The sequence below is a fragment of the Monodelphis domestica genome, chromosome 4 (assembly GCF_027887165.1).
Source record: "Monodelphis domestica isolate mMonDom1 chromosome 4, mMonDom1.pri, whole genome shotgun sequence".
Classification (NCBI taxonomy): domain Eukaryota; kingdom Metazoa; phylum Chordata; class Mammalia; order Didelphimorphia; family Didelphidae; genus Monodelphis; species Monodelphis domestica.
The window spans coordinates 372663630-372689791 of NC_077230.1; the positions used below are offsets into that span (position 1 = coordinate 372663630).

The 26162-nt window shown below is 47.0% G+C and overlaps 1 protein-coding gene across 1 annotated transcript; it reads right to left on the reverse strand.

Moving 5' to 3' along the window:
* Positions 1-2082: 2082 nt before the first annotated feature.
* Positions 2083-25638, reverse strand: SLC2A1 (solute carrier family 2 member 1). Its single transcript, XM_007492962.3, has 10 exons — positions 25234-25638; positions 13818-13913; positions 6702-6862; positions 6138-6378; positions 5604-5766; positions 5330-5517; positions 4940-5044; positions 4458-4559; positions 3596-3799; positions 2083-3261 (listed from the first exon to the last, which is right to left on the reverse strand). The coding sequence occupies exons 1-10, from the start codon at positions 25249-25251 to the stop codon at positions 3064-3066; spliced, it is 1476 nt and encodes a 491-aa protein (XP_007493024.1). The 5' UTR covers positions 25252-25638; the 3' UTR covers positions 2083-3063.
* Between the last annotated feature and the right edge of the window lie 524 nt (positions 25639-26162).

Sequence of the window (26162 nt, forward strand, 5' to 3'; positions counted from 1 at the left end):
AATAGCTGTTGAACTCCTTCGAGGCTCATCATGCGGTCACGAAACTTTGGGTAGGGATTGGTTGAGAGGAGTGCTTGTTAAACCTAGTCCTGGCTCAGTCTGCCCTTTGCGTGAGGGCTGGTAGGCAACGGGATTGGTGGAGATCTCGCTTCCGCTCACGAGCCGTGGCTCTATCTGCGCATGCCTAGGGACGGGTACGAGTAATAGTATTAGGGTAAGTGCTTTTCTTAGGATTCAGAGGCAGGGGACAGAACCCCAAAGCGGAAGTGACATGCCTCCTGAAAAATGAAATTCCTAAACTCTCGCCACGCCTGCGCAGTGGCGGACCACTCTACTTGTGTAGTTAGTTGTTGGGTATTACGGGTCAGGCCACCCATTTCCGGCTCCACGTGGGAAGCTGACCTGAGCCCGAGTTCCGCTCAGGTCTCCCACTAGAAATTGTAGCTCCCAGGCAGGGCTGGGTGACGGCATGGTCACGGGGTTGAATTCCCTCTCCTCTTTCTTAGTAAGACTAACGCTTTTATGGCGCTTAAAAGTTTTCAGAACGCTTTACCTATTCTTTAGCAGCCTCACAAGCCTAGGAGTTTTATGCTGATTATTCAGGTGGACAAACTGAGGCATAAAGTTAAGCGACTTGCCTGAGGTCAGGGAGGTAGTAAGGATCTGAGGCAAGATTTGACTAAGCTCAGGGCTTTTTGCATGAAGCCACCAAGCTACTCCTGTGTGTTAACCTTTGCACATGGGGGCATACATGGGACCTCCCTGTAAGACCTTTGAATCCTGTAAAGCTCAATAAGAATGGAAGCCATAAGCCTAGTGATGATCCTAAGAGGGTCTTTGGAAGAATCAGATCATGCCAAGAGGATCCAAGACTTGGGGTTGATAGAAAGTGGGAACAGTAAAGCCAGCTACAGTCAATCATTAATTGAACTGGTAAAGAACTTCCCTGGGCCTCCTTTCTTCATTTGTAAAAATGAGGGATTTGGGCTAAATGACCTCTGAAGCCCCTGCCAACTCAATGATCTTTCTGGACCTTTATTTGATGGGAGTGTGCTCCTCTCTGGTTTGAACTGAAGTCACATCTACCTCTTAATCCTCAAACTTCTATAAATGTAGTCACAGGACTGTTTCAAGGAAAGCACTTTTGTACTTTCACAAGTTAAGTACATCATAAAAACAAGGCAATCCCTTATCTGGCAGGGAGATAAGATAGATATGCCTTCCCCAACACGGGCTTCATTTCCCTGGGGTCACATACTCTTACTGCCCCACATCCCTCTCCTAGATGAGAAAATGAACATGAAGAATTAGACCATTTAAGACTGGATTGAAAAGGGCTTTGCTAATTCTCTGCCCAAATACTTGAAGATACATCTCAGCCAGATCCCAGGGGAGATTAGAGTGGAACAGATAGCAATTATAAGGTGGGCAAATCTAGTGGAAAAGGCCTGGATTTGGAGTCAGGAGAATCTGGATTCAAATTCTGTTTTAATCATTTTACTATGATCTTCGGCTTCCTGAACCAAATTATTTTAAGGGATGGAAAGGATCAGAAGACTTAGGCTGAAAAGGGGCCCAGCTCCCTTTCTGACTCCATATGCTTTTATACTCTTTCCAGTATACCTGGAAATCTGCCCCTTGTCCATAATTATTTCTATGGATTAAAAATCAGTTCTCTCCCCCTTCTCTTTTCTTCCTTTCCCCTAGCTTCCTCTTGGTGCCCAATCCCATAGCCAGTTGATTAGAGAATGAGGTAATATGGAGCCTGGAGGATTCCTGTTCAGATTCTGATTAGATGGCTCCTAAGCTCTTTTCCAACATTCTGCCATGGGCTCTGGTCCTGCTTTTCCCCATCTAGGTATGAAGGATCACATAGATTGATAGAATGAGTTGAAAGGAACATAGCTATGGCAGAAAGGGACCTCCAGGGGCAATGAGGACTGAGGCCTAAAGAAATGAAAATGATTTGTCCATATCAGACAAGTTTTCATGAGTCAATCACCTACAGCAAGGGAATCAATGCTAGAATAAAAAGAAAGCTCCTGTGGAAAAATCGGGACTGATGGATGGAGAGACAGCCAATGTAGAAATTAGGCTTTATATAATAAGTGCACCTTTCATGTTTAGATGCTGGAGAATGCAAGTGCAGGGTATTTACATGTCCTGTTCATCAGATAAGCTATAACTTAACTGCTATTAACATCAACAAACAAAATATATATAATATATATAAATATCTTCTGATCTATACACAGCAGGCTGCACAGAAACATAGCCATGTTTCTGAGGGAGTATCAACCATATTACTGTCATCATCCTTGGAAAACTGGTTCTATTGGTCACCCCTCTGTAAAAGATTCCATTTGGCAACCAGCTCCTGGGCTTGAGGCTGCTGGTGGCAAGATGATGGCCTCAGGAGCCGGTTGTCCCTCTCCTCCCAACATATCCCTGGCTCCCCAGGCTTCGTGTCCAGCCACTCCTTGGGCAGAGCTTCTCCTAGGGGTTGGGGTGGGGAACAAATATATCCCACGATGAGGGAGAAAGGGTTTGGCTAGAAGGAGGCTGCAGCAGGGGAGTGGGGAACTCAATGCTGGGTTAGTGTCTTTCCTTGGTTGTAGATCCAGCTCTATAGATTAGTGTAGTGGAGAGGAAAGAAAATGGTCTGTAAATGCCTTCTCCACCCCCCTGCCACAGATACTCTGGTCTGCATGTCCCATAGTGGCCCAGCTGGGGTGGGGAACTCAGGCTGACTTTAATTTTTAAAAAAATTTTAAAAGTTTTTTAAAAAAATGTTTGCTAAAGATTCAGCTCTGATTTTTTTTCCTCTTGCACACAATCTGAAGCAGAGAGCTCCAGCCCCAGCTTGTCCTTGGCCAATGTCTCTGGCTCTATCTGCTTGAAGATCCAGGGCAGGAGGGTTGTCGGGGAGAAACCCCATTCTTGTCCATGATGGTGAGACCAGGGAGGGCCAGGGAGGGATGGGGAAGAGAAGGGAGTCCTGGGGCTCAGGAGGTCCAGCAGGCAAGCCCGTGGCCAAGGGACAAATGATCTCTGCTCCACTTCTCACACTTGGGAGTCAGCTCCCAGGCTGTGGAACTCATCAGGTGTTTTGTCACTCTGGCTAGCTCCCCCTTGCCGGAAGCCAGAGGCAATTTCATCAAAGGTCCGGCCTCTTGTCTCAGGGACTTTGAAGTAGGTAAAGATGAAGAAGAGGACGAGGAGCACAGTGAATATGATGAAGACGTAGGGACCACACAGTTGCTGAAAAACACAAAAGGATGTCTGTGAGAGGCCTGGCCTTGGGAGGAGGAAGGAGTATCAGGTCAAGAGGGTAGCCACGACTGGTGCTCATCAACCTGTCCTGGGCAGGAACATCTACTCAAAGTCATCTTTGAAGACTAGATGAGACCAGAGACTAACCTGGCTGCCCAGGTGGTCAGAGAAATCGAGTTCTGTGGGTCACTCTAAGCCAAGGTCCTTCTCTTGGTCTTAGTTCTAGGTTATGGGAAGACTGAATGCAGTCATAGATTTGAAGAGAATAAAGATGCCTGGGGTTATGGCAGGAGATTGGGGAGTGACAGGGCATAGGACTCACCTCTACATACTGGAAGCACATTCCGACAATAAAGTTGGAGGACCAGTTGGACAAGCCAGCCACAGCAAAGGCAGCTGGGCGAGGACCCTGGCTGAAAAGCTCAGCAACGATGAACCAGGGGATGGGGCCAGGGCCAATCTCAAAGAAAGCCACAAAGCCAAAGATAGCCACAATACTTATGTAGGACATCCAAGGGAGCCGGTCCTATTCAAGAGAAGAGGGAAAAAGGGTCTCACCAGATCGCCACACCAAAGGTTCCCTTAAGCCAGGAGACCTTGCAGAGACTGACCTCCCCAAAGCCCCAAAACCCAGCAGGGTTAGGACGTTTCATTCCTATTCACCATTCCCAGTCATGTTCCCAGACTCACTATAAAAGGGATGTCTGATCCTGAGGCAGTCTAAGCCCAATGTTGTGATTAGGAAGAAGATATCTTCCATACACCTCCATGCCTTCTCCATGGTCCTTAGCCATGTGGGAAGTGGGAGGGTAGTATCCTTGTGAACTTAACTGCATCTTTTCAAACCCTACCTCAAGGACCAGTTGGGGACAAGGTTCAGCCAACACAAGGTTCAGGCTCCATGGCAGAAAGCTCAGCCTTTCTGGATCTCCATCCTTTTGAGATGGAGGACATGGGAAGGACTCTTGCTATCTGTGGGTTGGGGAATCCTTGCCAATCAGAAGAACCTGAGTTCTGCCACTTGAAACCCATAGAATCTTGGATATTCTGTAGGTCTATTCTAGAGGTCCCTCCATAATCTGTAACAGGGCATATAATATCCTTATAATATCCCTGACCTGGGATTTGAATATTAGCATCTTGGGGCTCCACGTCTCCCCAGTTGTAGGCAGTGCTTAACTCACCAGCAGGGCCAGCGCGATCGTCATGAGCACAGCACATCCTGCCATGCCCCCTAGGCCAATGAGGTGCAAAGTTCGCCGTCCAGCCCGCTCCACCACAAATAGCTTCAGACAAAATAGAGGTATCAGAACAATCTCCCTTCAGCCTGTCTGCCCAGACCCTATCCTACTTCTAACATTCTACATCAGCCATAGCCCTTGACTCCCCTCCCAGACCAAAAGGGCCAATAATCCCAAGTACAAGATCCCCAAATTCTGCAGGAGGACAACACGGCTTCCTGTGCTGTCACTATCATTTGGTGTTGTGGATGGGGGGTGGGGGTGGGGGGGTTTGTGCTGGGCCTGGGAAGATGGGGAAGGAGAGGGATGAGGGAGGATTCCTTCTTGAAACAAGCAAGACTTCTAGAAATATCCATTGGGGAACAGAATGTAGGGCCAACCCTGGGTCAGAAAGGTCCTGAGGATGTTCTGGGCTGGGAACTTACCGACACAACAGTGAATGCCGTGTTGACCACCCCAGAACCAATGGTGGCGTAGACTGGTTTTTCCACTCCAGACTTCTCAAAGATGCTGGTGGAGTAATAGAAGACCTGAAAAGCAAAGGGCAGCCATGTAGAGGGATGGGGGCATTCAAATCTTCCATTGTAATCCTTTACCTCTACACAGCAGGGTGTGGAAATAATGGCCAAAGAGTAAAGGAAGGGGCCAGGTTTCAGTTTAATTTGAACCTTGTCTGCTCAGGTTGGGTTTGCAGTTCAGCAAATTCATGTGCATTGTTGGGTGTTGGGCTCATGGTACCATTTAAGGCCCTTCAAAAAAGTCTGGGAAAGAGGTCTGAGTCTAGCTACTATGTGTTCAAGATGGGGGACACTCACAGCATTGATCCCAGATAGCTGCTGGGACAGCTGGAGCACCACGGCAATGAGGACCGGCTGCCGGTACATGGGTGATCGGAACAACTCCAGGATGGTCACTTTCTTCTCCCGCATCATCTGCCGGCTTTCCTCCTTCATCTCCTGAAGGTCACTACTCACATCAGTGGTTCCTCGAAGTTTCTTCAGCACTAGGAGGTAAGAATAAAGCTGTGAGGACCTGAGCAGGGACAGGGGGGCTGGAAGAGTAGAAAGATGATAGCAGATGGCTACTGACCACTCTTGGCCTTATTCTCTTCATTGCGGTTGATGAGCAGGAAGCGGGGGCTCTCAGGACAGAAGGGCAGCAGGGCACACTGGATCAAGGATGGGATGAAGATGAAGCCCAAGAGAAGGGGCCACAATTCTTCATTACCCATGATGGAGTCCAGGCCGAACACCTAGGAGAAACAAGAATCCAGATTTAAAGGGACGATCAGGTGAGGAACATGGAACACATCCTAACTCTCAAGCTTTGCTCAGGCTTAAGCTACCTACTTAGGTTTTCATCCAAATTTGTTCTTAATTTTAAGGCCCAGCCCAAGTGCCACTTTCAGGAAGTTCTTACTGACTAGTCCCAGCCCACAGGATTCCTATAGCCCTTGTTGTTTGGAGTAAGGGATCGGAGTGATGCTTTCAAGTCTATGGAGGACAAGAGCATTGAAATGGAGCTGAAGGGTTCAGATTAGACTTTAGCAATGACTACCTGGCTCTAGGGTTTAGGAGAGATGCAAGGATAGGAAAGAGGTAACCCCAGCCAAGATGGACTTACCTGGGCAATGAGGATGCCAATGACGATGCCTAGCTGGTGAAGGGTGCCCAAGGCTCCACGTAGGGCTGTAGGGGACACCTCCCCAACATACATGGGCACAAAGCCTGTAGTGAGGCCACAGTACAAGCCAATAATGAAGCGTCCCAAGATGAGCATCTCAAAGGACTGGGCCATTTTGGAAAAGCCCATGAGCACACAAGCAAGAAAGGCCAGAACGTTCATCATTAGCATGGAGTTCCGCCTGGGAGACAAGAGACCGGGGGTCTGGGTTATTGGTGGGGTGGATGGCAGGGTAGGGGTATGGGTAAGGGTAGGAGTGGGGATGGGGGTGGGTCCAGGGCAGAGGGAATGGCTCTTCAAGAGAGGTGTTGGCACATAGGTGGGGAATGAGTAATACATTGTAGGTCATAGCTGAGTCATCATTTTCCTCTGCTATTACTAGGTCACAAGGGAAAATTGTATGGAGCGGGAGAAGTCATTGGGAAGCGTCAATAGAAGGGCAGATGGGTTTCTCTGAGGCCAGGGATAGAAGGAGCGGGGCTTAGGTAGATTTTATTTTCTTACCGGCCAAAACGGTTGACAAAGAGACCCACAGAGAAGGAGCCGATCATACCACCCACGGAGAAGATGGCCACGGAGAGGGACCACAAAGTGGTCAGGGTGGCGGTTGGGATGGGTTCATTGTATCGAGACACCCAGGTCCTATTGTAAAATTCCTCTATCACCTGTGAAGAAAACATCAGTCAGTCACCCCCACCTCTTTTTTTGATGGTCTGAGCCACATGGCTGATATCCTATTATCAGACTACTTCAATCAGTGAGCTTGTCCTGAAGAACGGGGGCTGAGATACAGGGAGCAATGGTAGAGAAGTCCTGGGAGCCTTTCTTGTTTGTGGTGGCAATGTCTGGCCTGGGAGCAGAGCTGGGGCCCTGGGAAGTCTTCCTTCTGAGCCCCCTGGTGCAGGGCTTCTAGGCTAGGTATTTAATTAAGCTGCCAGAGCTCAGGTTAGCTCCACCCAGCGCCTGGGCTTTGGCAATGAAGGCAGCTTTGTCAGCCCAGCTGAGAGGTAATGTAGAAAGACAGGTTCTTCCATCCAGATGGGGCCCCCCCAAGGCCAGGAGTGAGGGGTGGGAGGAAAAGGAGAGAGTGAGTGTGAGAGTGTGAGAATGTATGTGTGTGTGTCAGCGTGAGTGTGAGTTCATGGCCTGGAATGACGTGGGAGCCGAGGTTGCAAACCCTTCCTCTTTCCCGATATGCCAACTCACACCCACCAATCCAGCCTCCTCCAAGGCTGGAGAACCCAAGCTTTGAGCTGGGGGATGGGGAATGGTTTGAAGGCAGAGGGGGAGGGGGTGCGGGAGTGGATGCAGAACAAGGAAGAACAAAGATTCCAGGAAATGCAAACAGAGAAAGCTATGCTCCTCCCCGGCGGCCAGGTGTCCCACCAAGCCAGGTGAGAGGAGGCCAGGCTAGCAGAAAGCATTTGGCAGGAACGGCCAGTGTGGTATGCAGGAGGTGGTGCCTGGCTCTGTCCTGACGACAGGAGGGTATGACGGGCACACAAGTGTACACACAGATACGACTCAGCCAGCCATCCTGGGGCTTGGGGTTAGCTGGAGCTGATTCTTGAGGCAAAGCAGAGGGTGGCACAGACTTGAAGAGTGAAAGGGGCGCCGCTGGGCAGCTCAGTGGATGGTGAAATAGGTGGACAGTCTTGCTGGTTTGTCTTGGTAGAGGTGAGATACCCAGGCTCTTGGTAACCCACAGTGAGGAGGCCTACAAGCCATTTCTCCTTTCCCTTATAACAAGGGAGAGCCTGGTTTCTGATGTGACCCCAGACACTTCTTAGCTGTGCGACCCTGGACAAGTCACTCCACCCCAACTGCCTAGCCCTTACCTCTTCTGCTTTGGAATGGATACTGAGTATTGATCCAAAGACGGAAGATAAGAGTTTTTTTTTAAAAAAATGAAGGCAGAGGGCACAAATGCTACCTTCTCCTTGGTGCACTTGGGATAAGGGTTGGGGAGGCAGAACCTCATGGATCTGAGCAAGGTGGAGAGGCTCGGGCCACAGCTGAGTTAGCCCCAGTTGGCCATCATTCTTCTCTTCTCAGATATGGGGAAGATGAGGCACAAGGCAGGAATGAAAGAGTCTCTAAGCTCCTTCAGGCTAGAGTTATGAATAAATGCTTATCCATTTGACCAAGGCATTAAGCCAGATTTCTTAGCACTGGCCTGGTCTGGTCAGGGCTAGAAACCATGGCCTGGTGCCTGCTCCTTCCTAGGGCTGGAACTGGGAGGTGGCTCACCAATTCTTCACCTGTTCAGGAAATCTCTCATACAAACACCACCCACCTCTTTTTGCAGGTCTTGGCACTGAACGGACAAAGGGGAGCAGTGCTGGGAACCTTTGGAGGAGGGGGCATCTAGACCACCTCTACTGCACCAAAGGACCTCTTTATTTCTCCATCTTTCTAGTGAGGGACAGACTGGAGATCACTAAATCTCCTCAGGATCAGACAAGTCTAATATTCTAGCAGCAAGATCCTGGGGTTATTTCTTCTCCTTGAAGGAGCTCATAATGCAGCCTCCTCACTAGCCAAGGATGGGCTCTTGAACTCAACAACTGTCCCTTATTCTCAATTATTACTATTATTTTTTAAACCGTTACCTTCCATCTTAGGATAAATATTGTGTATTGGTTCCAAGGTAGAAGAGAGGTAAGGGCTCAGCAGAGGGGGTTAACTTACTTGGCCAGGGTCACTGTCTGAAGCTAGATTTGAACCTATCCTTCTTGGATAGGGGAGAAGACTGGCTAGAGGTTCAATATTAAGAATCACAGAGTTGGAAGAGGCATTCTATTCCTTTCGGTATAAACCCACTGCTCCCAGCTCTTGGCCTGTTTTCTTCCTTCATCCCAATCAATAGGACAAGGCCAAGAGGAGGGTGAGAGGCAGGCCTATCCCAGTGATGCCTCTTCCCAGCATCCCTTAAAATCACCTAAATGCTGTTCCCAGAGAATGATTCAGTTTGTTAAATAGAAATTTTAAAAAATGGCTTAGGTTGGAAGCCATTCCCAGACAGAAGGCATGGAGAGCTGGCTATCCTGGAGCCAGCTTAATCCTACCTGTAGCAGGCAGGGAAATCAAGCTTTGATTTTTTTTGTTGTTGTTCAGTAAGTGATGGAGAAATAATGCTAATGTGGACTAAATTTAGAAGTGGTGGGGAATGTATATGAAGGCATGCTCCTGAGGCTGTTTTTGCCTTTACACTGAATAGTCCCATAAGCTTTAGGGATTCCCTCTTTGCAATTTCTTTTCCACATCTCAACTGTTATACTTCACTCTCCTATCTTTCTTCCTCTTCCTCTAATATGAACACTGCCTCTCAAAGGGCTAGGCTCAAAGACTGAAATCTATTTTTTTTCCTAATCCATAGTGGCCTTGGAAGTCAGATAAACAAGTCTAGCTGAGCCATGTCTCACTAAATAACTGGGATCAGAGGAACCAGCCATCCTAGGAGTTTAAGGGACAGAGAGCAATAGTGATGATGTTCAGTCATGTCTGACTCTGTGAGCCCATTTAGGGTTTTCTTGGCAAAGATATTGGAGTGGTTTTCCAGCTTGTTTTGTAGGAAACTGAGGCATAGAGGATTAAATGACTTGCCCAGGGTCACACAACTGGTAAGTGTCTTGAGGCTGGCTTTAAACTGAAGGTGAAGTGAATCTTCCTACCTTCAGGCCTGGCATTTTTATCCACTGAGTCACTTCGCTGTTTTAGCAATGGGGTTAGAACTACTCTAAGATTTAGCATCTTAGATCAAGCTGGAAGGGATTTCCAAGGCCATCTACTTCAACCCCTTTTGTTTCATAGGAAAGAAAAATAAGTCCTATAGACACAGAGGGATTTGCCCAAGATCATACTAAGTAGGGAGTGTTAGATCTGAATTTAGATCCTTGGACTCCAGTCTCCAGCAACTAAAGGAAGCAAATCTTCTCAGAGCTTCACTTGGACAGGGGAAGCTTTTAGCTAAGTGAGACCATTTGGAGTTAGTACAATCTCACAGATGACTAAACTGAGGCTTCAGTGTCAAGTCTAGAGTTGGAAGGGCCTTTTCCTCCATTTATCCAACCAGTATAAAATCTAAACAAGAATCGTGGTCCCTTCCCCCCACCCAAAGTATCTGGCAAATCATCCAGCTTTTGCCAGAAAACTCACAACCTCTAGAGGCAGCCCATTCTGTTAGGAATAGCTCTACTTGTTAGGAATTTTGCCTAAATTCTCCTCTTTGGAACTTCCACCCTTTACTCCTTTGTTAGCTCTGGGGGAACCAAGGAGAACCAGCAATACAAATCATTCCCTTGATGAAGGCCCTTCAAAGATAGCCACCATCTCCATGCTAACCCCAGTGCCTCAATAAGCATTCCTGTAGGAGTGGGATGCAGAAAAATATGCTCTCTCTCAACTCTTAGCTTCAGTCTTGGAATCAAATACGGTCTATTGGTTACAAGGCAGAAGAATGATAAGGGCAATGGGAATTAAGTGACTTGCCCAGGGCCACACAGCTAGGAAAGTGTCTTGACCTCCCTTCTCTGGACCTGGCTCTCAATGCCCCCTATTTGCCCCTTCTCTTGATGGGAGTGGGAGAAGGGAGGCAGGCAGGTCCTGGGCTCCTTGCTCTGGGCACCTCCAGAAACTGGCAAACCTGCACTTGGGAAGATTTTTTAGCTTTGGAGTCAGAATGTATAATACAGGACCCTTTTCCTGCCATCTTTGACCCTTAGAGCTGAAAGGGGTCTTGGAGCCTGTCTTCACCCTATCACTTCATTAAACAGAGAACCTTGCCAAAAAAAAAAAAAAAAGACTTGGCCAGATTATATAGAGTTAGTAGTAGAGCAGGGGCTAACCCAGGTGTCCTGGCACTCCTGTGTTCCATCCATGATACCACGCTGCCTTGGGGGATGGGAGGTGAGTCTATGTCCTGACTACTCAGTCATAAAATCTGGGAGGAGTGCAGCATTCATCTCATTTTTCTTCCTCTACAATCTGGCTTCTGTCCCTGCCACTCCACTGACTTCTATTTACCAAAACACTGGCCTTTTTCTTTGTCCTTCTTCTTCTAGACCTTTGCTAAATGTGCAACCACTGACTCCCTTCTCCTCTGCTGTGATGTCTCCTCCACCGAGCCCTATTCTACCCAAGAATCTCCAGGCTCTTATGGTCAGTTGCCTACTAAGATTTCTACCAGGATGTGGTCCATAACTCTGACCCCTCTCTATTGGTGTGTTTGCCAGATGGAGAACTTTTAGTTAGTTAGTCTAAGTGAGCTCGGTGCTCTTTCAGATTCCGAGGGAATGGCCATCAGAAATGGGGGTCTGGCCCTCCCTTCCTTCCCATTGGCCTTCCTTTAGTCCCTTGAAGGAATCAGGGCAGGTTAAGCTAGTCTCTGTGCAAGGTCATCTCAGGTAGGGCAGGAGGCTTGGGCTGGAGACAAACCTGCCTGTGCTTGCAACACCTTTTGGTAAAGGGCAGACCCTCCATTGTACAGATAAAGAAACAAAGGGAAGTTAAATGACTTGCCTAGGGCCATTGCTGTTGCTCAGTCATTTTAGTCCCTAAGTCTGACACCTCATGACTCCATTTTGAGATTTTCTTGGCAAATGGTTTGTCATTTTCTTCTCTAGCTCATTTTTTTTTACAGATGAGAAACTGAGGCAAACAGAATTACATGACTTGCCCAGGGTCCCATAGCTGCTTGAGGCTGGATTTTAATTCAGTGCTTTCTATTCACTGTGCCACCTAGCTGTCCTAAGTTATTTGGCCTGAGCCAAATAGCTAGTAAATGTCCAAGATGGGATTTGAACTCCCTAGTTGTATTAGGGATGCTGGCTGCTGACAAAGCCAGGCTCAATGAAACCAATGATTTTGAAATACTCACTTTGCAAGTGATTCCCACCCCCCAACCAGGTTGCTAGAGACTGCAAGTCCTGAGTGCAAATCCCATCTCTTATTCTTAATTTGGCATGTGATTATGAGCCAAATTACTCTCTGAACCTTAATTCTTCCAGATTGTTATAGATGAGTGCCAATTATTGCTATTCTAAAGTTTGCCTTTGAGGCAACGCCCACGTCTGAAAAGAAAGTTAAGTCGTATGGTTCAAATTGTTCTGGGACAGAGGTGGGAGACACACAGATAACCCTGTAAAGGTTTCAGCAAACAGCAAATGCTGGATGAGTGAATCGATGGACTTTGGAATATCTATGTCAAAATTCCTAATTTACTTCCTAATTTTCAGCCAGGTTCCAGATCAGAGGGGCTGTGGCACATATTTAAGAAAATGCCCTCTCTGATTAGCGTGTTCCTTGAAAGTAATTGATCTAGAGAAAAGGGTGGAGTAGCAGAAACCTAACCAAATCTGAAGTCACAATCCAACAATTAGTTGAATAACAATTGCCAAATCACCGGGTTAAAAGTCAGTTTCCTTTTCTATAAAAAAGAGCAAAAAATACTTGTACTACCTACCTTATAGATTTATTTCAAGGACTGACATAAACTTTATGGTACTATAGAAATTCAAGTTATTTTTCTTGCTATGATATTTAGGTACCCAACTTCACGCATCAGAGATGAATCCATCTTCCCACTTCTCAGGCTTCTAGAAAGTACTGGTGTTTCCCAGAGAAACTATTCCTAACCCCTAGCAAGGCTAGAAATGTGCTCTAGTACCTAGACCAGCGACACAGTACAGGCCCTCCACCCTAGCCTGGTCCAAGACAATTCCTCCTAATACTTCTCCCTGTCCTGGATGAATCATTCCTCTACTATCTACCAGTCTAATCTTCCATATCCCTGAAGCTAGTCAGGTCGGTCCTCTGCTGAAAAGCTCTCAGGGCATCCCTATTGCCTAGTCAGTAAAACCCCAGCTTCTCTGCCTGGCATTCAAGATCTTCCATGATCTGGTACTATTCTCCTTTCTGTCTCATCCTCTTTCCTCCTGCACTTTATACTCAAGCTAAACCGAACCCACCCTATTGGCCAGTTACTCCAGTGAATTACCAGTGGCCTTTTAAGGCTGAACTCAAACACTACTTCCTCTGGGGGCCTGGATTAGAAGCCTTGAGGTCCCCTCTGAGCCTTCCCAGGTCCTCTAATAATAATAATGACCTCCCTCCCCAAAATGTCCTTCCCTGGGACTTCCTATCATCTAATATTGCCTAGTACAGTTGCCTGACTGCGTGTCTAATCCCCTTCCTGGACCGTAGACTCGTGATGGCAAAGACCTTGTTTTTTTCCTAAATGCTGGTTCAGATTCCAAGCAGTGCCAGGTGCTTAACAGAGGTTGAGTGAACTAGTTTGAACTTCTTTTCTGTCACCTCCTGTTGAAGATCCTCTTTGCTAATGGAAGATGACTCAGCATCCCAGGCTTTGCTTGTGACCTGCCTCCCTCGCAGAGGGTGTTGGCCCTGGTAGGCACCCACATTCCAAACAACACAGACTGGCCCTGGGCACTGACCATTTCCCTTCTGCGGCTCTGGGGGCGCTCTCAGGATGCCTCTATGTGGGGGAGAGAGATCTGAAACTGAGAACTGACCATCCTGGGGGTTTCAAAGGATAATGTGTTGGGGGAGGCTCTGGGGGCAATAGGGTGGAGGAAGTGATGGTGCTGGGATAGTGCTTACCTTCTGCGGGGCATTGATGACTCCAGTGTTGTAGCCAAACTGTAGGGAACCCAGTACGGCACTGCCCACAGCCAGCATGAGGCAGGCCGTGACCTGCTGTAGGGAGAGAAGCAGACGGAGAAGCCATGAGGTTCTGGGTTGTATTCAGATCTCCTTTGGGGAAAAAGACTGTTAGAACAGATATAGCGACTGACTATCCCTCACATATTTGTATTCTTAGTTATGGATACAGAGCAAATACTACCTGAGGTACAAGATGGAGGAACCGGGAGAGAGAGAAGAGAAGAGAAATTTATTTTCTTTTTCATTTTTATTTTCGGTTCCAAATTTTCTCCCTCTCTCCACCCCCAACCATGAAGACCAGAGATACTCCCCATCCTATACATGGAGCATAAATGCCTACTGTGTATAAGGCAATGTGCTAAGCGCTTATCTGTTGGATAAGCCTGGCTGGATGTTAAGAGTGGTAAGGCAGGGACAGTAGGCAGGGGGTGTCTCCCCCTAACCCCCATTTGTACAAGAGAGAGGAGCAAGCTGGTCGGGAAGGAGAGAGGCCTCCCAGCCCAAGTCTTGACTTTTATTTTCACATTATTCTCCTTTGTGCACTTGCTGTTCGGGCCAAATCGCAGGACTCCTCATTCCCCAGACTTGCAAGCCTGTGAACACCCTGCTCTCCCCTCCCCTCCCCCATAACCTGGAAGGGACTCTTTCTTCCGTAACCGCCACCTCTTAAAAGCCCATTTCTCTTCCTTCAAGGCTCAGTTCCAGGAGTTACTCCTACAGGAAGTCTTTCCTGACCCTCTCCTCCCATTTGGCAGGGCTCTTTCTCTCGCCTTCCTCAATAAATCATGCGAGGCTTCCATTGTAACCCCTTAAGTAGAATGTAAGCTACACTAGCATGGTGGGTCCCTTGTTTGACATCATCCCCCAAAAGCCCAGAATCCTGGAGTCCCTCATGGAGGGTAAGTGAAGTTCTTGGGTGAAGACCCAAACGAGAGGGAAGGAGGGAAGAAGGGAGATGGGGGAGAAGGAGAGGGGAGCTATGGGGACTCCCTGAGCTTAGGGACACACAGCTTGGGTATTGCTGTAGCTGTCATCTTTCTGGAGAAATTTCTGGGATGGAAAACAAAGCTGGTAAAGTATGAAGAGAGGTCAGTTTTCATTTAACTGTTGGCAGAGTAACAAGGGCCGGGAGATCTGCTTGTGTTCGCCCCAGGGCTCCCCTCACTTCTCAGTTCAATCTCTCCTGCCACTCCTGAGTCATTTACTCCTCAGGAACTTTACCTTACTAGGTGTTGGTTCCAAGGCAGAAGAGTAATAAGGGCTAGGCAATGGGGGGTGGGGTGGGGTGGTGTTAAGTGACTCGCCCAGGGTCACATTTCTAGTTCAAATCTGGGAGGCCAAATTTGGAGCCCAACCTTCTGCCTCCAGACTTGGCTCTCCATGCCCTGAGCTACCTAGGTGCCCATAAACTTACAAAATAAAAGGGCTGGATTTTTAATCTCCCCAAAACCTAAAATATTTCTTTTCCTAGACTGGGGTGAACTGAGAAGCTTTTAGAGCTGAGAAGCTGAGGCAGAGAAACATACTAGTGGAAAAGGTGCTAGACTGAGTGCTCCGACTTCAGACCCTTGATACTGAAACTAATAACAGTTACTTTTTCTGAGTTGAGGGTTTCCTCATTCGTAAAAGAGGGATAACACCCTCTTTAGGAAGGGTCCCATTTTTACAGATGAGGAAACTGAGGCCCCTAGAAACTTTTATCCACAGTCATTAAGGGTCAGCATCTTCTTTATCATACCTCTCTTCTTCTTAATCCTCAAGAGGAATCATAGGTTTTTTAGCTGGATTTTGCAGATGAGGAAACTGGGGCCCATGGAGGAGGGATGGACTATGAATTCATATACCCTGACTCCAAAAATCTATGCTACCTGGGGAAAAAACCTGAAGCTCCTGACTGCTTCCCTCTCTATTAAGGAACACCTAAAAGGTCTAGTCAGGCAAGAGTCAGGAAGATCTTGAACCCAAATTTAGGTACTTGATCACTGTGTGATCCTGAGCAAGTCACTAAGCCTGATGTTTTCCTCAACTTCCTTATCTGTAAAATGGGGAAATAGCCTACTTCACATGGATTTGGGTTTGTGGACCTGGGTTCCTATCCCTTACTTTGTGTCACCCTGGCCACTGGCAAGAAGATAGTCTTTCTGGGACAGCCTCCTCACCTGTAAAAACAAAGGGGCTGGACTAGATGGTTCTGATGTCCCTTCCTGCTCTAGGTCCATTGGAGCTCAGCTCCAAGTCCTCCAGGAAACCCTCCCTAAAGGCCTCAAATGGGCAACCAGCCCTCCTTTGATCCTCTGAGCAGCTCAGAGTAGCAATCGGTATCAAACAATCTGCCAGTAATTGTTCTTATGTTATGTAGGTTTTATCTCCCAAACTCCCAGAGGACAGGGGCTGGGCTACAGAAAAGAAATTGTAGATAAATACTAGCTTGACAGATTAGAAGACAGTCTCTGGGGTTTTGAAACAGCAGATTTGAGCTAGCCTGTAAAGCAAGGTGTCTCTCCAGAAGTAAATGAGGACAATAAGAAATCACATTACTCTGTCTAGCATTTTCCCAGGCATTGTATTTGATAAAAACCTTTCTGAGGCAAGCAGGAGCAAGTAGCATTAATGTCCATTTCACAGATAAGAAAACTGATGCCTAGGGAAGAAATGACTTGCCCCAAGTCACTGGGGAAGGTAGATAACTTGCCAGGAAAGGTTATCAACTTGGAGTGCTGGGTTAAATTTTATTAGCTCTGGCTGATAACCTTAACAACCTGCATTTAGAGGGAGGGGGTAGAGGAAAGAAGGAGATAGGAACTGGATGGAACTGAACTAGTCTGTTCATCCCTAGAAATATATGAAAAGCAAACTGTTTCCCAGGGGAGCAATTCTTTGGGGAGCAGGAACAGTGGGGAGGAGGTAAGTAGCAAGTATCATTGGCCCAGTCATAGGGCAGCAATCTGGTGAGGTAGAAAAGATCACTGCAAGCCTTGGTCTTACAAGGAGCAAGCTAGGGTAGCAAAAGTGGATAGAGCTGGAGGCCTGATGTCAGGAGGTCCTGGGTTCAAATGTGGCCTCAGACACAAAAGAAAAGGTTTGGTCTTAGCAGGAGGGCTATTTCTGTTCTGTGTGACCTTGGGCCAATCATTTTTCTATTTCTGAACCTGTAAAGCAGTGATAAAACATCTTATTGTGAAACTTCAAAGACTGCCAAACTAAGTTATTACAGTCCCTAGCCTTCCCTGCCCATGTCTGCCTCAATTCTACACAACCATGACGTAACCAGATCAGAATATCAGGTTCAAGGCCAAGCTCAGGTCCTGCCTTTTCTCTCCTTGAGGATAGGAATCACAGAATCCCCCAAACTAGAAGGGAATTTTCAAAGGGTTCCTAGTCCAACTCCCATCTGAAGCATGATGCATGCCTTTTTACAGGAGAACCTCCAGTAATGAGAAGGTTACTGCTCCATTGTTGGGCACCTGGAATCCTTAGAAATGTTTTCCTTAGATAGAAATCCTATATAAACATTAACCCTAATTCCACCTGGCCATTCCCAGTTTTCCCTAGTTCTGGGTCTTGGAGTCAAGTTGCTTTTTCGTGATTCTGGCGAGTCTAGAGCTGAGGTTTATCAGCAATCTCCCTCTGGCCCTTGCCTTGAAAAGTTCTAAGACAGGGATAGATGATGTGGGATTAGCTTTTTAGTAAATATGTGAGTCTGGGGAGGGTCCAAATAGACTGACTCTGTCTCTATTTCTCCTTTTCTTCCTGGATTTGTAAGAAGTGTTTTACTGCATAATGTTGGAGCTGGAAGGGCATTTGGTCCAACCCAGATGAGGAAATGAGGCTCAAAGAGAGAGAAGGGTCAAGCATGTGGCAGATGCAGGACAAAGTCCCAGGCTTCCTCATTCCGAGGGAAAGCAGTCCATAATTTAATCTATCAGAAAGCCTCTGAGTCATGAGTTGACCCTTTAGGGCAGACATCCTATACTTGGGATGCCCTTAAGGTGGCCTCTGGTGTTAGGTTCTCATTATCCTGAAATCATAGTTTGCCTTCTAGATTCTGGTGTTAGGCTTCAGGGTTAGCTCTGAAGAATACCTCTGCTCCAGGGTGATGGTCTCATCCTGGGTCCAGGTCCCTGGGAAGCAGGCAGGGAACCTTAGGCCAAACACTGTTTCCAGATACTTTTCTCTGGGCCTCAGAAGCTACTGAGATACAGAAATTTGTCTTCAGGGCTAGCACAAAGGGCTCTCCTTTGGAATTTCTTGTGTAAAATGAGTTTGCATAAATAGGAATCTTTTTAAAGGCCCCAGGACTGTATGGTTTGGGAGGACTCCTTTCTCTATACTCTAGATCAATGAATATAGATTCTCATATAAAGGAGAGGTAGGACCTGGAGTCAGGAAGATCTTATTTATCAAATTTAGCCTCCGGCACCTAATAGTTTTCATTAGAGACTGGAGTTTACCTTAATTTCCTTATTCACTGGATTGTCAGGAGGATCAAAAGAGAAAAACTTCCCAAAGATGACTATTAGATGAGATAGGAGTTAAGGAGTTAAAGGTTTTCACTGAGGCAGGAGGAACATCTCTAGATGCTCAGTGCCATGTAGGAGTCCAAGGAAAGCTAGAGATTCTATTTGTTAACAGTGTACCAGCTACACTGACTCTAGGGGCCAGGTTTTCTTTTTTTCCTTCCCCCGGTGCCAGGACTGGGTTCATTCCCAGCCCAGTATCCCCTAGTTCATTTCATTGGCTCCCTTTCCTTTTATTCTCCCCCAGCATCCAAGAAAGGGGCTCAAGCCTCGTGACCAGGTGGTGTCTTGGTAAAGGCTGGATTCTGCTGCAGTTAAATCTGATTAATAAGCATTTGGAACTGACCCAAGGCATGGGGTGAACAGAACCTGGTCCCAGGCAGGCACTGGATGGGTGGGCACAAGGCCACATTTTTTACATTGAGCCTGGAAATGGCTAACTTTTGTTTCAGGGTCCATTTCTTTCCATCTTTCTTCTTTGATAGCAGGCTGTGAACCGTGTGGGGAGTGGTAGTAGCAAGCTAAGTCTTGTGGGAATAGAAGATGAAGGGGAGGGGAGCAAGGGGAAGAAAAAGGGGATTCAAGAGATGCCTAAGATATTTACTGGTTGACCTCAAGTTATTGCCTTTTCTCATGACCTCAGTTTCCCCATCTGTAAATCGAGTGGTCTAGATGATGATCCTTTCTGGAGTCTACAAGTCTCTGTGGTGAAGTTTCTTAGAACAACTCTTAAGTCCCTTCCCTCCCAGGCCTCATATTCTATGATCTTAAAGAGTTCTCTCAGCTGAGACCCTTTGTCTCTGCTAAAGCTACTATATACTTAAAGAAAAGCCATGTAAAGCACTGATATAACCTATATCAGGGAAGGAAGAGAATCCAAATGGCTCTAAAATTCTTCCAGGGAATCTAACATTCTATATTCTAAATAAGATCTTTCCACAGGGCTCACACTGAGTGTTCTCAGGTCCCTCCCAGTCCTAACCCTGTGTATTCTGACAATGTAGTTCTAAGGTTTCTCCCAGCAATGGCATTTTTATGACCTTTTGAGGTTCTAAGTATTGATTGAGTGACTCTCAGTAAATGGTAGCAGTTAGCCTCTGGTGTTGTCAAAAGAGTAGCTTGGATCTAAGATTATATATAGCCTTCTCTTTCTCCCTTATCGGGCACAAGGAGGTCGAGGAAGGCAATCAGTAAGGATGTAAGTGGCTTTCAGGGAAATTGGACAGGAGAGAATTTTCCCAGCAGAGAACATGAAATAATTTACTAGGTCAAACAGGCTAAATTCCCAGAATGCCAGGCCTCTAGGTATTCAAGATCTTGGGGTTCCCTTCCCATTCCCAATAAATGTTTGATTTCTTCTCTAGGTTTCAAGTTCCTTTTCTCTAAAATGAAGGGTTTGGACAGGATAATTTCTCTCTAAAGCCCTTTCCTTCTCTATAACAGATTATAATTATATATGTAATGTTTTAATCATATGCAATATTTCTATATAACAGATTATATAGATAATTTGATTCCCAGAGCCACCAGATGAAGGAGACAAGGCAACCCTTACTTTATAGATGGAGAAAGGTGTTCAGAGTGAGAAACTGGTATAGATAAAGTCACACAGCTGAGGCAGGAACCCTAGTCTCTTAAATCCAATAATAGCTGATATCAATTTGATTCCTACTCCCTGGAAAAGCACCCAAGTATAGCCAAATACCAGGAAGAAACAAGGGAGTTCTTGTCTTAGGGTTAGCACCAGCTTCTCTGGTACTAACAGTTCAAGTTAAAAAGAATATTTATGAAAAATAGTCCTCCTCCAACAGATTCTGCCAGCTAAGTTTCTGTACTGAAGACCTTGGCTTTTCTGGACACACAGAGCCAGATCCCCATCTAAGCAGTTCTTGTAGAAGTCTGGTTAAATTATCTGAACTCCAGGTAAGAGGCATCTCTCCCCTCTCCTCCCCTTTCCCAACCTCTAGAGGGGTACATTTCCTCAGAGTCCTAAGTTTTTTTTAGTAACTATTAAATCAGGATGCACCAGTGGGCCCACTGTCTAAAGGTCTGGTTTCATCCCTTAGTTCAGTGGAGGATTCTGGGGGATGTTGCCATATCAGGATTGGATCTGCTCCCTTCAATTTCTTAGACAAGTTCTTAAATTTTTTACTTAAAAAAAAAAAGTCAAATTAACCAATAGTTTGGGTTTTTTTCCATAAAACCAGCTCCTACTTTTATTTGTTAGTTCAACAATGGTTTTCTTACTTTTGATTTTATTAATCTCTCCTTTGTCTCCTCTGTTTTTCAGGATTTCCAATTTGGTGTTTGAGGATATTTGTTCTTTTTCAAGTTTTTTGTTACTCTACATTTTATTGATGTAAGCCTTCAGAGATATCAATTCTCCTTAGTACTGCAACAATCCATAAATTTTGGTATGTTGCCTCATTGTTGCCATTCTTTCTGACAAAATTACTGATTGTTTCTATGATTTGTTTTTGACCCATTCATTAGTGTTAAGATTATTTAGTTTCTCAGAGAAGAAAAACAATTGCTCTATCACATGGGTCGATGGGGATATGATTGGGGATGTAGACTCACCCTAGTGCAAATATCAATAATATGGAATATGATCAATGACATATGAAAAACCTAGTGGAATTGAGAACTGGCTACAAGAGGGGTGGGAGGAGGGGATGGGAAAGAACAGGAATTATGGAACCATGGAAAAATTCTTAATTTATAAATTAAAGATTTAGTTTATAATGAATTTTTTTTATCTGTTTCCACAGCCTTTTGCTAAATACAATTTTTTATTGCATGATGGTCTGAAAAGGATGCACAATATTTTGCTTTTTCTGCATTTGGATATGAAGTTTTTATGCCCTAATTAATAATGGCCAGCTTTTGTGTGCCGTGTATTGCTGAGAAAAAGGTGTATTTTCTATCCCCTTTCAGTTTTTGCCAGAAGTCTTATCAGTTAACTTTTCAAAAATTCTATTAATCTCAACTTATTTTTTGTTTATTTTGTTGTTAGACTTATTTCATTTTAAGGAGAAAGTTAAAATCCTCCAATAGTATGATTTTACCAATTTCTTCCTGGGACTCTTTAATTTTTCCTGTAAGAATTTGGATGTGATGTTGTTTGATACAGATATCTATTTAATGGTAATAAGAGATAATGCTTCTTTTTTTTTAAAGACTATTTTTGTTTTTTTCTGAGATCATGATTTGCTACCCACTTTTAATAGATTCTGCTCTGGTCTCTATTTTTACTCTATGTGTGTCTGTTTCAAGGGTGTTTCTTATAAACATATTGTTGGAATCTGGTTTTTAATAAATTCTGCTATTTACTTCTGTTTTATAGGTGTTAATTCCATTCACTTATGACTACTATGTATTTTCCCCCTTCTCTTTATTATCCTTTTCTTATATTTTTACCCAGTGTTTCCTCAAAAATTTGTTGCTTCTGACCAGTGCCTTTCTTAATCCTTTTAATCAGAGCTCCTCCCTTATTTTAAATTTCCCTCTTACTTCCCTATATCCAACTGAGTTTGCATATTATTTACCTCTGACATGTTCTATTGAGTGTAAGGTTCAAGCCTTGCCTACCATCTCCACTCCTAATCTTACCTTTCATGGTAAATGCTCTTTCTTTTGAGCCTTTTGGTCATCATTTTCACCTCTTTAATTTTTTAAAAAATCATAATAAACTCACATCCCATGCCTAATGCCTATGTAATATTTCTTCTAACTCCCTAATAATGACAAAATTTTGGGGAGTTACAAGTATCATCTTCGGGATAAAGAAATGTAAATGTTTAACCTTATTGAATCCCTTGTGATTTCTTTCCTATTTACTTTTTTATGCTTCTCTAGAATCTTGATTTGAAAGCAGCCCTCAAGTTTAGAGATTTAAAGAAGGATGACAGTGAGAAAAAGGTCTCGGTTTGGAGTCAAAGGTTCTTTTCAAATCCTGGCTCTGACACTTAAATCACCTCTTTAAAGGGCCTCAGTTTTCTCATTTGTAAAATGAAGGGATTGGATCTTTGAGTTTCCTTCTGATCCTAAATTAAGAGCCTATGGACTGAGGAAGGGAGAGGCATTATAACCTTATTCAGTCCTTGATGTATGCAGAAACACAAAGAGAACACAGAACATAGTACAGAGAGGCAGCATTGTAGAGTGAGAGGCTGCTTGGGGAAAGGAGAAAAAAAGCACTGAATCTGCATTAAAATCTTGGTTCTAATTCCAACCTTGTGCCTTCCCCAGAGCCTGTAATTCCTCCAGTATGTTAAAAAAAAATAAAATAAAATCACAAAATGTTAAGAGCTGGAAGATAGTTTAGCTAGCACTGGATCTCATTCCCTTCATTTTACAGATGAGGAAACCTCAGAAGTTATGCCTAAGGGCATATTGTCAGTAAGGTGCAAAGATAGGCAACTTGGGGTCTTCTGTCTACAAGTCCAACATTCCCTCCACTAGCAATACTGTGAACTTAATGATATGCCCCATTAGTGATATGCCCCAGCAGTAGTTTGTTCCTGACTAAGGGGGTTTCTCAGTGCCAAATTCCCCTTCTCTTTCACTGAAAAGAGAGGGGAAGGGGAAGTGATTCATTTGGAGATGAAGTGTATGAACCAGTTAGAGTAATGAAATTATCTAAAAGGGTAGATTTGTCTGGGTATCCCTAGGAAAAGCTAAGCCACTCTTGTTGGTGGGGAGTGCTCTCCCAGAGATGGGTGGGAGGTGGATGGAGTTCAATCTGATAGAATCCTGGTCTTGGCTAGCCAAAGACAGACATTTTGGCCACCCAGAAGCCCCTCCTGCTGCCCACCTAGCCTGAGCTGTATCTGGTTTGGTCTTAGAGGAAGAGAAAAGAGATAAGAAGCTGGTTCCCTCCTTTTCTCCCATCCCCCTTTCCCCTTTGCCAGGAAGCTAGAACTCACTCAGCCTTCAACTTTCTCCTTTTTGTATCTTTCCAGTCCATCTGACAAGAAGCAAGAGGAGGATAGGGTTGGGGAGGTGGGGTGTGTCCCTGCCTCTCTGGGCCCGGATTCCTTCTCAAGAGGGACCACCCCAGCCCTGGGGATGTCTGGGTTTGCAAAGGCTCCCCACCCCCTTCAAGTTCAGCATCTGGGCAGGAGCTAGAGATGGGAGTGGGGGCTCGGCCTCTCTGGCCAATGCGGAGAAGCTTCTGGGAAGCTCCTCCCCTCTAGCCCCTCACCCCGATTTCCGGCAGCTTCAGAGCTCAGGAGGGGAAGGAGGAGGGGGAGGGACGACGGAGAAAAGGGGCCCCGGGAGGGCTCTACTAAGGAGAGGCCAGCCCTAGTGAGAAAGCTCTGTGCGTGTGGAACGTGCGACTCCAGCCCGCCCCCGCCCCCGCCCCCTCCCCCTCTCCCTCCTCCTCCCCGACATAGTCACAGTAGCCAAGAGTCATTTCCCCGCGAGACTGGGACCCGAGTCTTGGAGCATCTTTTCCTCTTAGGCACTGCGGCCCTGCCCCCTCCGCCCCCAACCCCCACCCCAGACTGGAGGGAGTAGCGGTCTGGCTGGTCAGGAATCTGGACCACCGAGGTCTGAGATGGAAGAGTGCCTCACGCTTAGGAATCGCAGTAGGACTCTTTTGTTCCCTACGGACCTGAGGGTCCCCAAGCTTCCCGCCACCTCCCGAAACTTCGGGGGAAGGGGAGAATGCGAGATCAAGACTCTTCCTCTGCTAGTTCATTCTCCCACGCACGCTCCCTCCCCTTTCACAACTATAATTTGGTTTCTTAAAATCAGTTTGTAAATCTCCACCCGCCAGATACGCCTTTTCATGGGGCTGGTTTAGCTAACTGACATCACCAGAGCCCCGACCTAACCCTAGGTCTCTTTCCTTAGCCTACGATTAACTCCAAGGCAAAATCCTCCATTCCAAGGTTTAGTGTCAGCTCTCGCCCACCCGCCGGCCCTCACTTGGCGCGCTTGCGCCCTGCGCAGATCACACAGCAGAAGAGAGGAAAAGAACCCGAGATCTGCTTCAGCTCCCTTATTTCATATACGAGAAAACGGATGCCCAGAGAGAGGAAGCGACTTTCTCATGGTCACAGTCCGGAAAAAGGCAGAGCCAGGACTCGACCCCAGAATGACAGCCTCAGCTCTCCATAGTGCCCACAGAGGCCTGGCGGCGAAACCAGTGGCTTCCCGGGAGTGGAGGGAGTTCGGTCGCCAGGCTGGGCCAGGGACGCAGCGTCCCTAGGAACATTCCCGCCCGGGGCTGATCCCTAACCGGTCTGGGGAGGCGGGGACAGGACAGTGGCACCACACTTCGGGGTAATCGAGAAAGGCGCGCGCTCTGTACCCTTCTTTCTAGCTTGGGGTTCCCTGGGCCCCAGACCCTAGTCCTCACTCCCCAGGACACCTCCTGAACATTCGGGTCCCAGCACCGGCTCCCATTGGGCTCCAAGAGCCCTGGAGGGCCTTCTACGCACACACCACGCGGCTGGGCCGGGCTGGGGGCGTCGCGCCACGCTCCCCTCTGCGATGCCCCGGATCTCCGGACCCTGTCGGGCTGGGACTCAACCACCTGCTGCACAGGCCCCCACGCCCCCTCCTCTCTACCCCACGGCGCCTTCCGGGGCCCTCAGCGGCCCCCGGAGGAGTCTACTGAGCACTCGGAGCGGGGAGCCCGCGAGGCCGGAAGCCACCGGGAGCCTCAGCACAGCCCCTCCCCTCCGCATCACCGGCAGAGCATGCTGCCCGTCTAGCCCAGGGCCAGGGGCCAGGGGTTGGGCGGGGGGTGGGGGTGGGGGGAGTCGGAGAGCGGCACGATCCTCGGGCTCTCAGTGAGGACTAGACGTAACCGCCGGTCTTACCTTGCCGCCAGACTCCATGTTTCTGGCCGTGCGCTTTCGACGCCGCCGCCGCTGATACCTAGGCTGCCACTGCTCTCTGCGCTCCGGCTCGGGCTTGGGTCCCCAGAGTTCTAGAGCGGGAAGCTGGGGCGCGCAGCGCTCCCCTGCACTCTGCTCCTCTCCCTATTCTTGTCTGTACTTTTTCCTGCTCCTCTTTTTCTTCTTTTCTCCTTTCCTCAGGTCTCTTTCCTCCTTTCTTTTCCTTTCCCCTCTTCTCTCTGGTGCTGCGCTCCTGGGGCCTGGCCGTTTAGTCCTCCCCACGAGTACCGTCACTCCCTCGCTCTTGCCGGGAATGCAGAGCCTGTGGTTTATAGAGGCAATGTGTGGCCGAAAGCAGCTTCCTCTGATTGGCTGTGGAAGCCAGGGGGTGTGTTGGGGGTGTGTTGGCCTCTTAACTAGTAGGCCTAGCTCTAAGGCTCCTCCTCCTCGAGGGAGGGTTGGGCTGTGGGTGGGGGGAATTGGGGCGGATTTGTGCGACCCTAAGATGCTGTCACTGTTTCTGCGTAGGAAGCGAAAACACCCCGATCTCTGGGCCTCTGGGTCCATCCCTTCTTGGTGCCCTAGAGAGGTCCTGCTTCTTTCCTAAGCCACGCGGAAAGAGTTCCCTAAGACACGCAGGGAGCATTCCAAGCCATCCTTAAGGAAGGACTGGGATGATATCGGAAACAAGAAGGGGCATAGCTGTTTGCCCTTGGGTTTTAACTATTCAGGTATGACTTTAGCACAGCAAGGAAGCATGGGGCATGTGGGGGCACCAAAAAGAGAATTTGAAGGGGTCAGGGATGTCCTCGAAGAACTGAGGCAGACTTTGGAGGCAGTCCTGCAGTACCCCTAGGATAACCCTAAGGACATTCTGTATGTTCGAATCTTGAACGCAAGGACTACAGGGA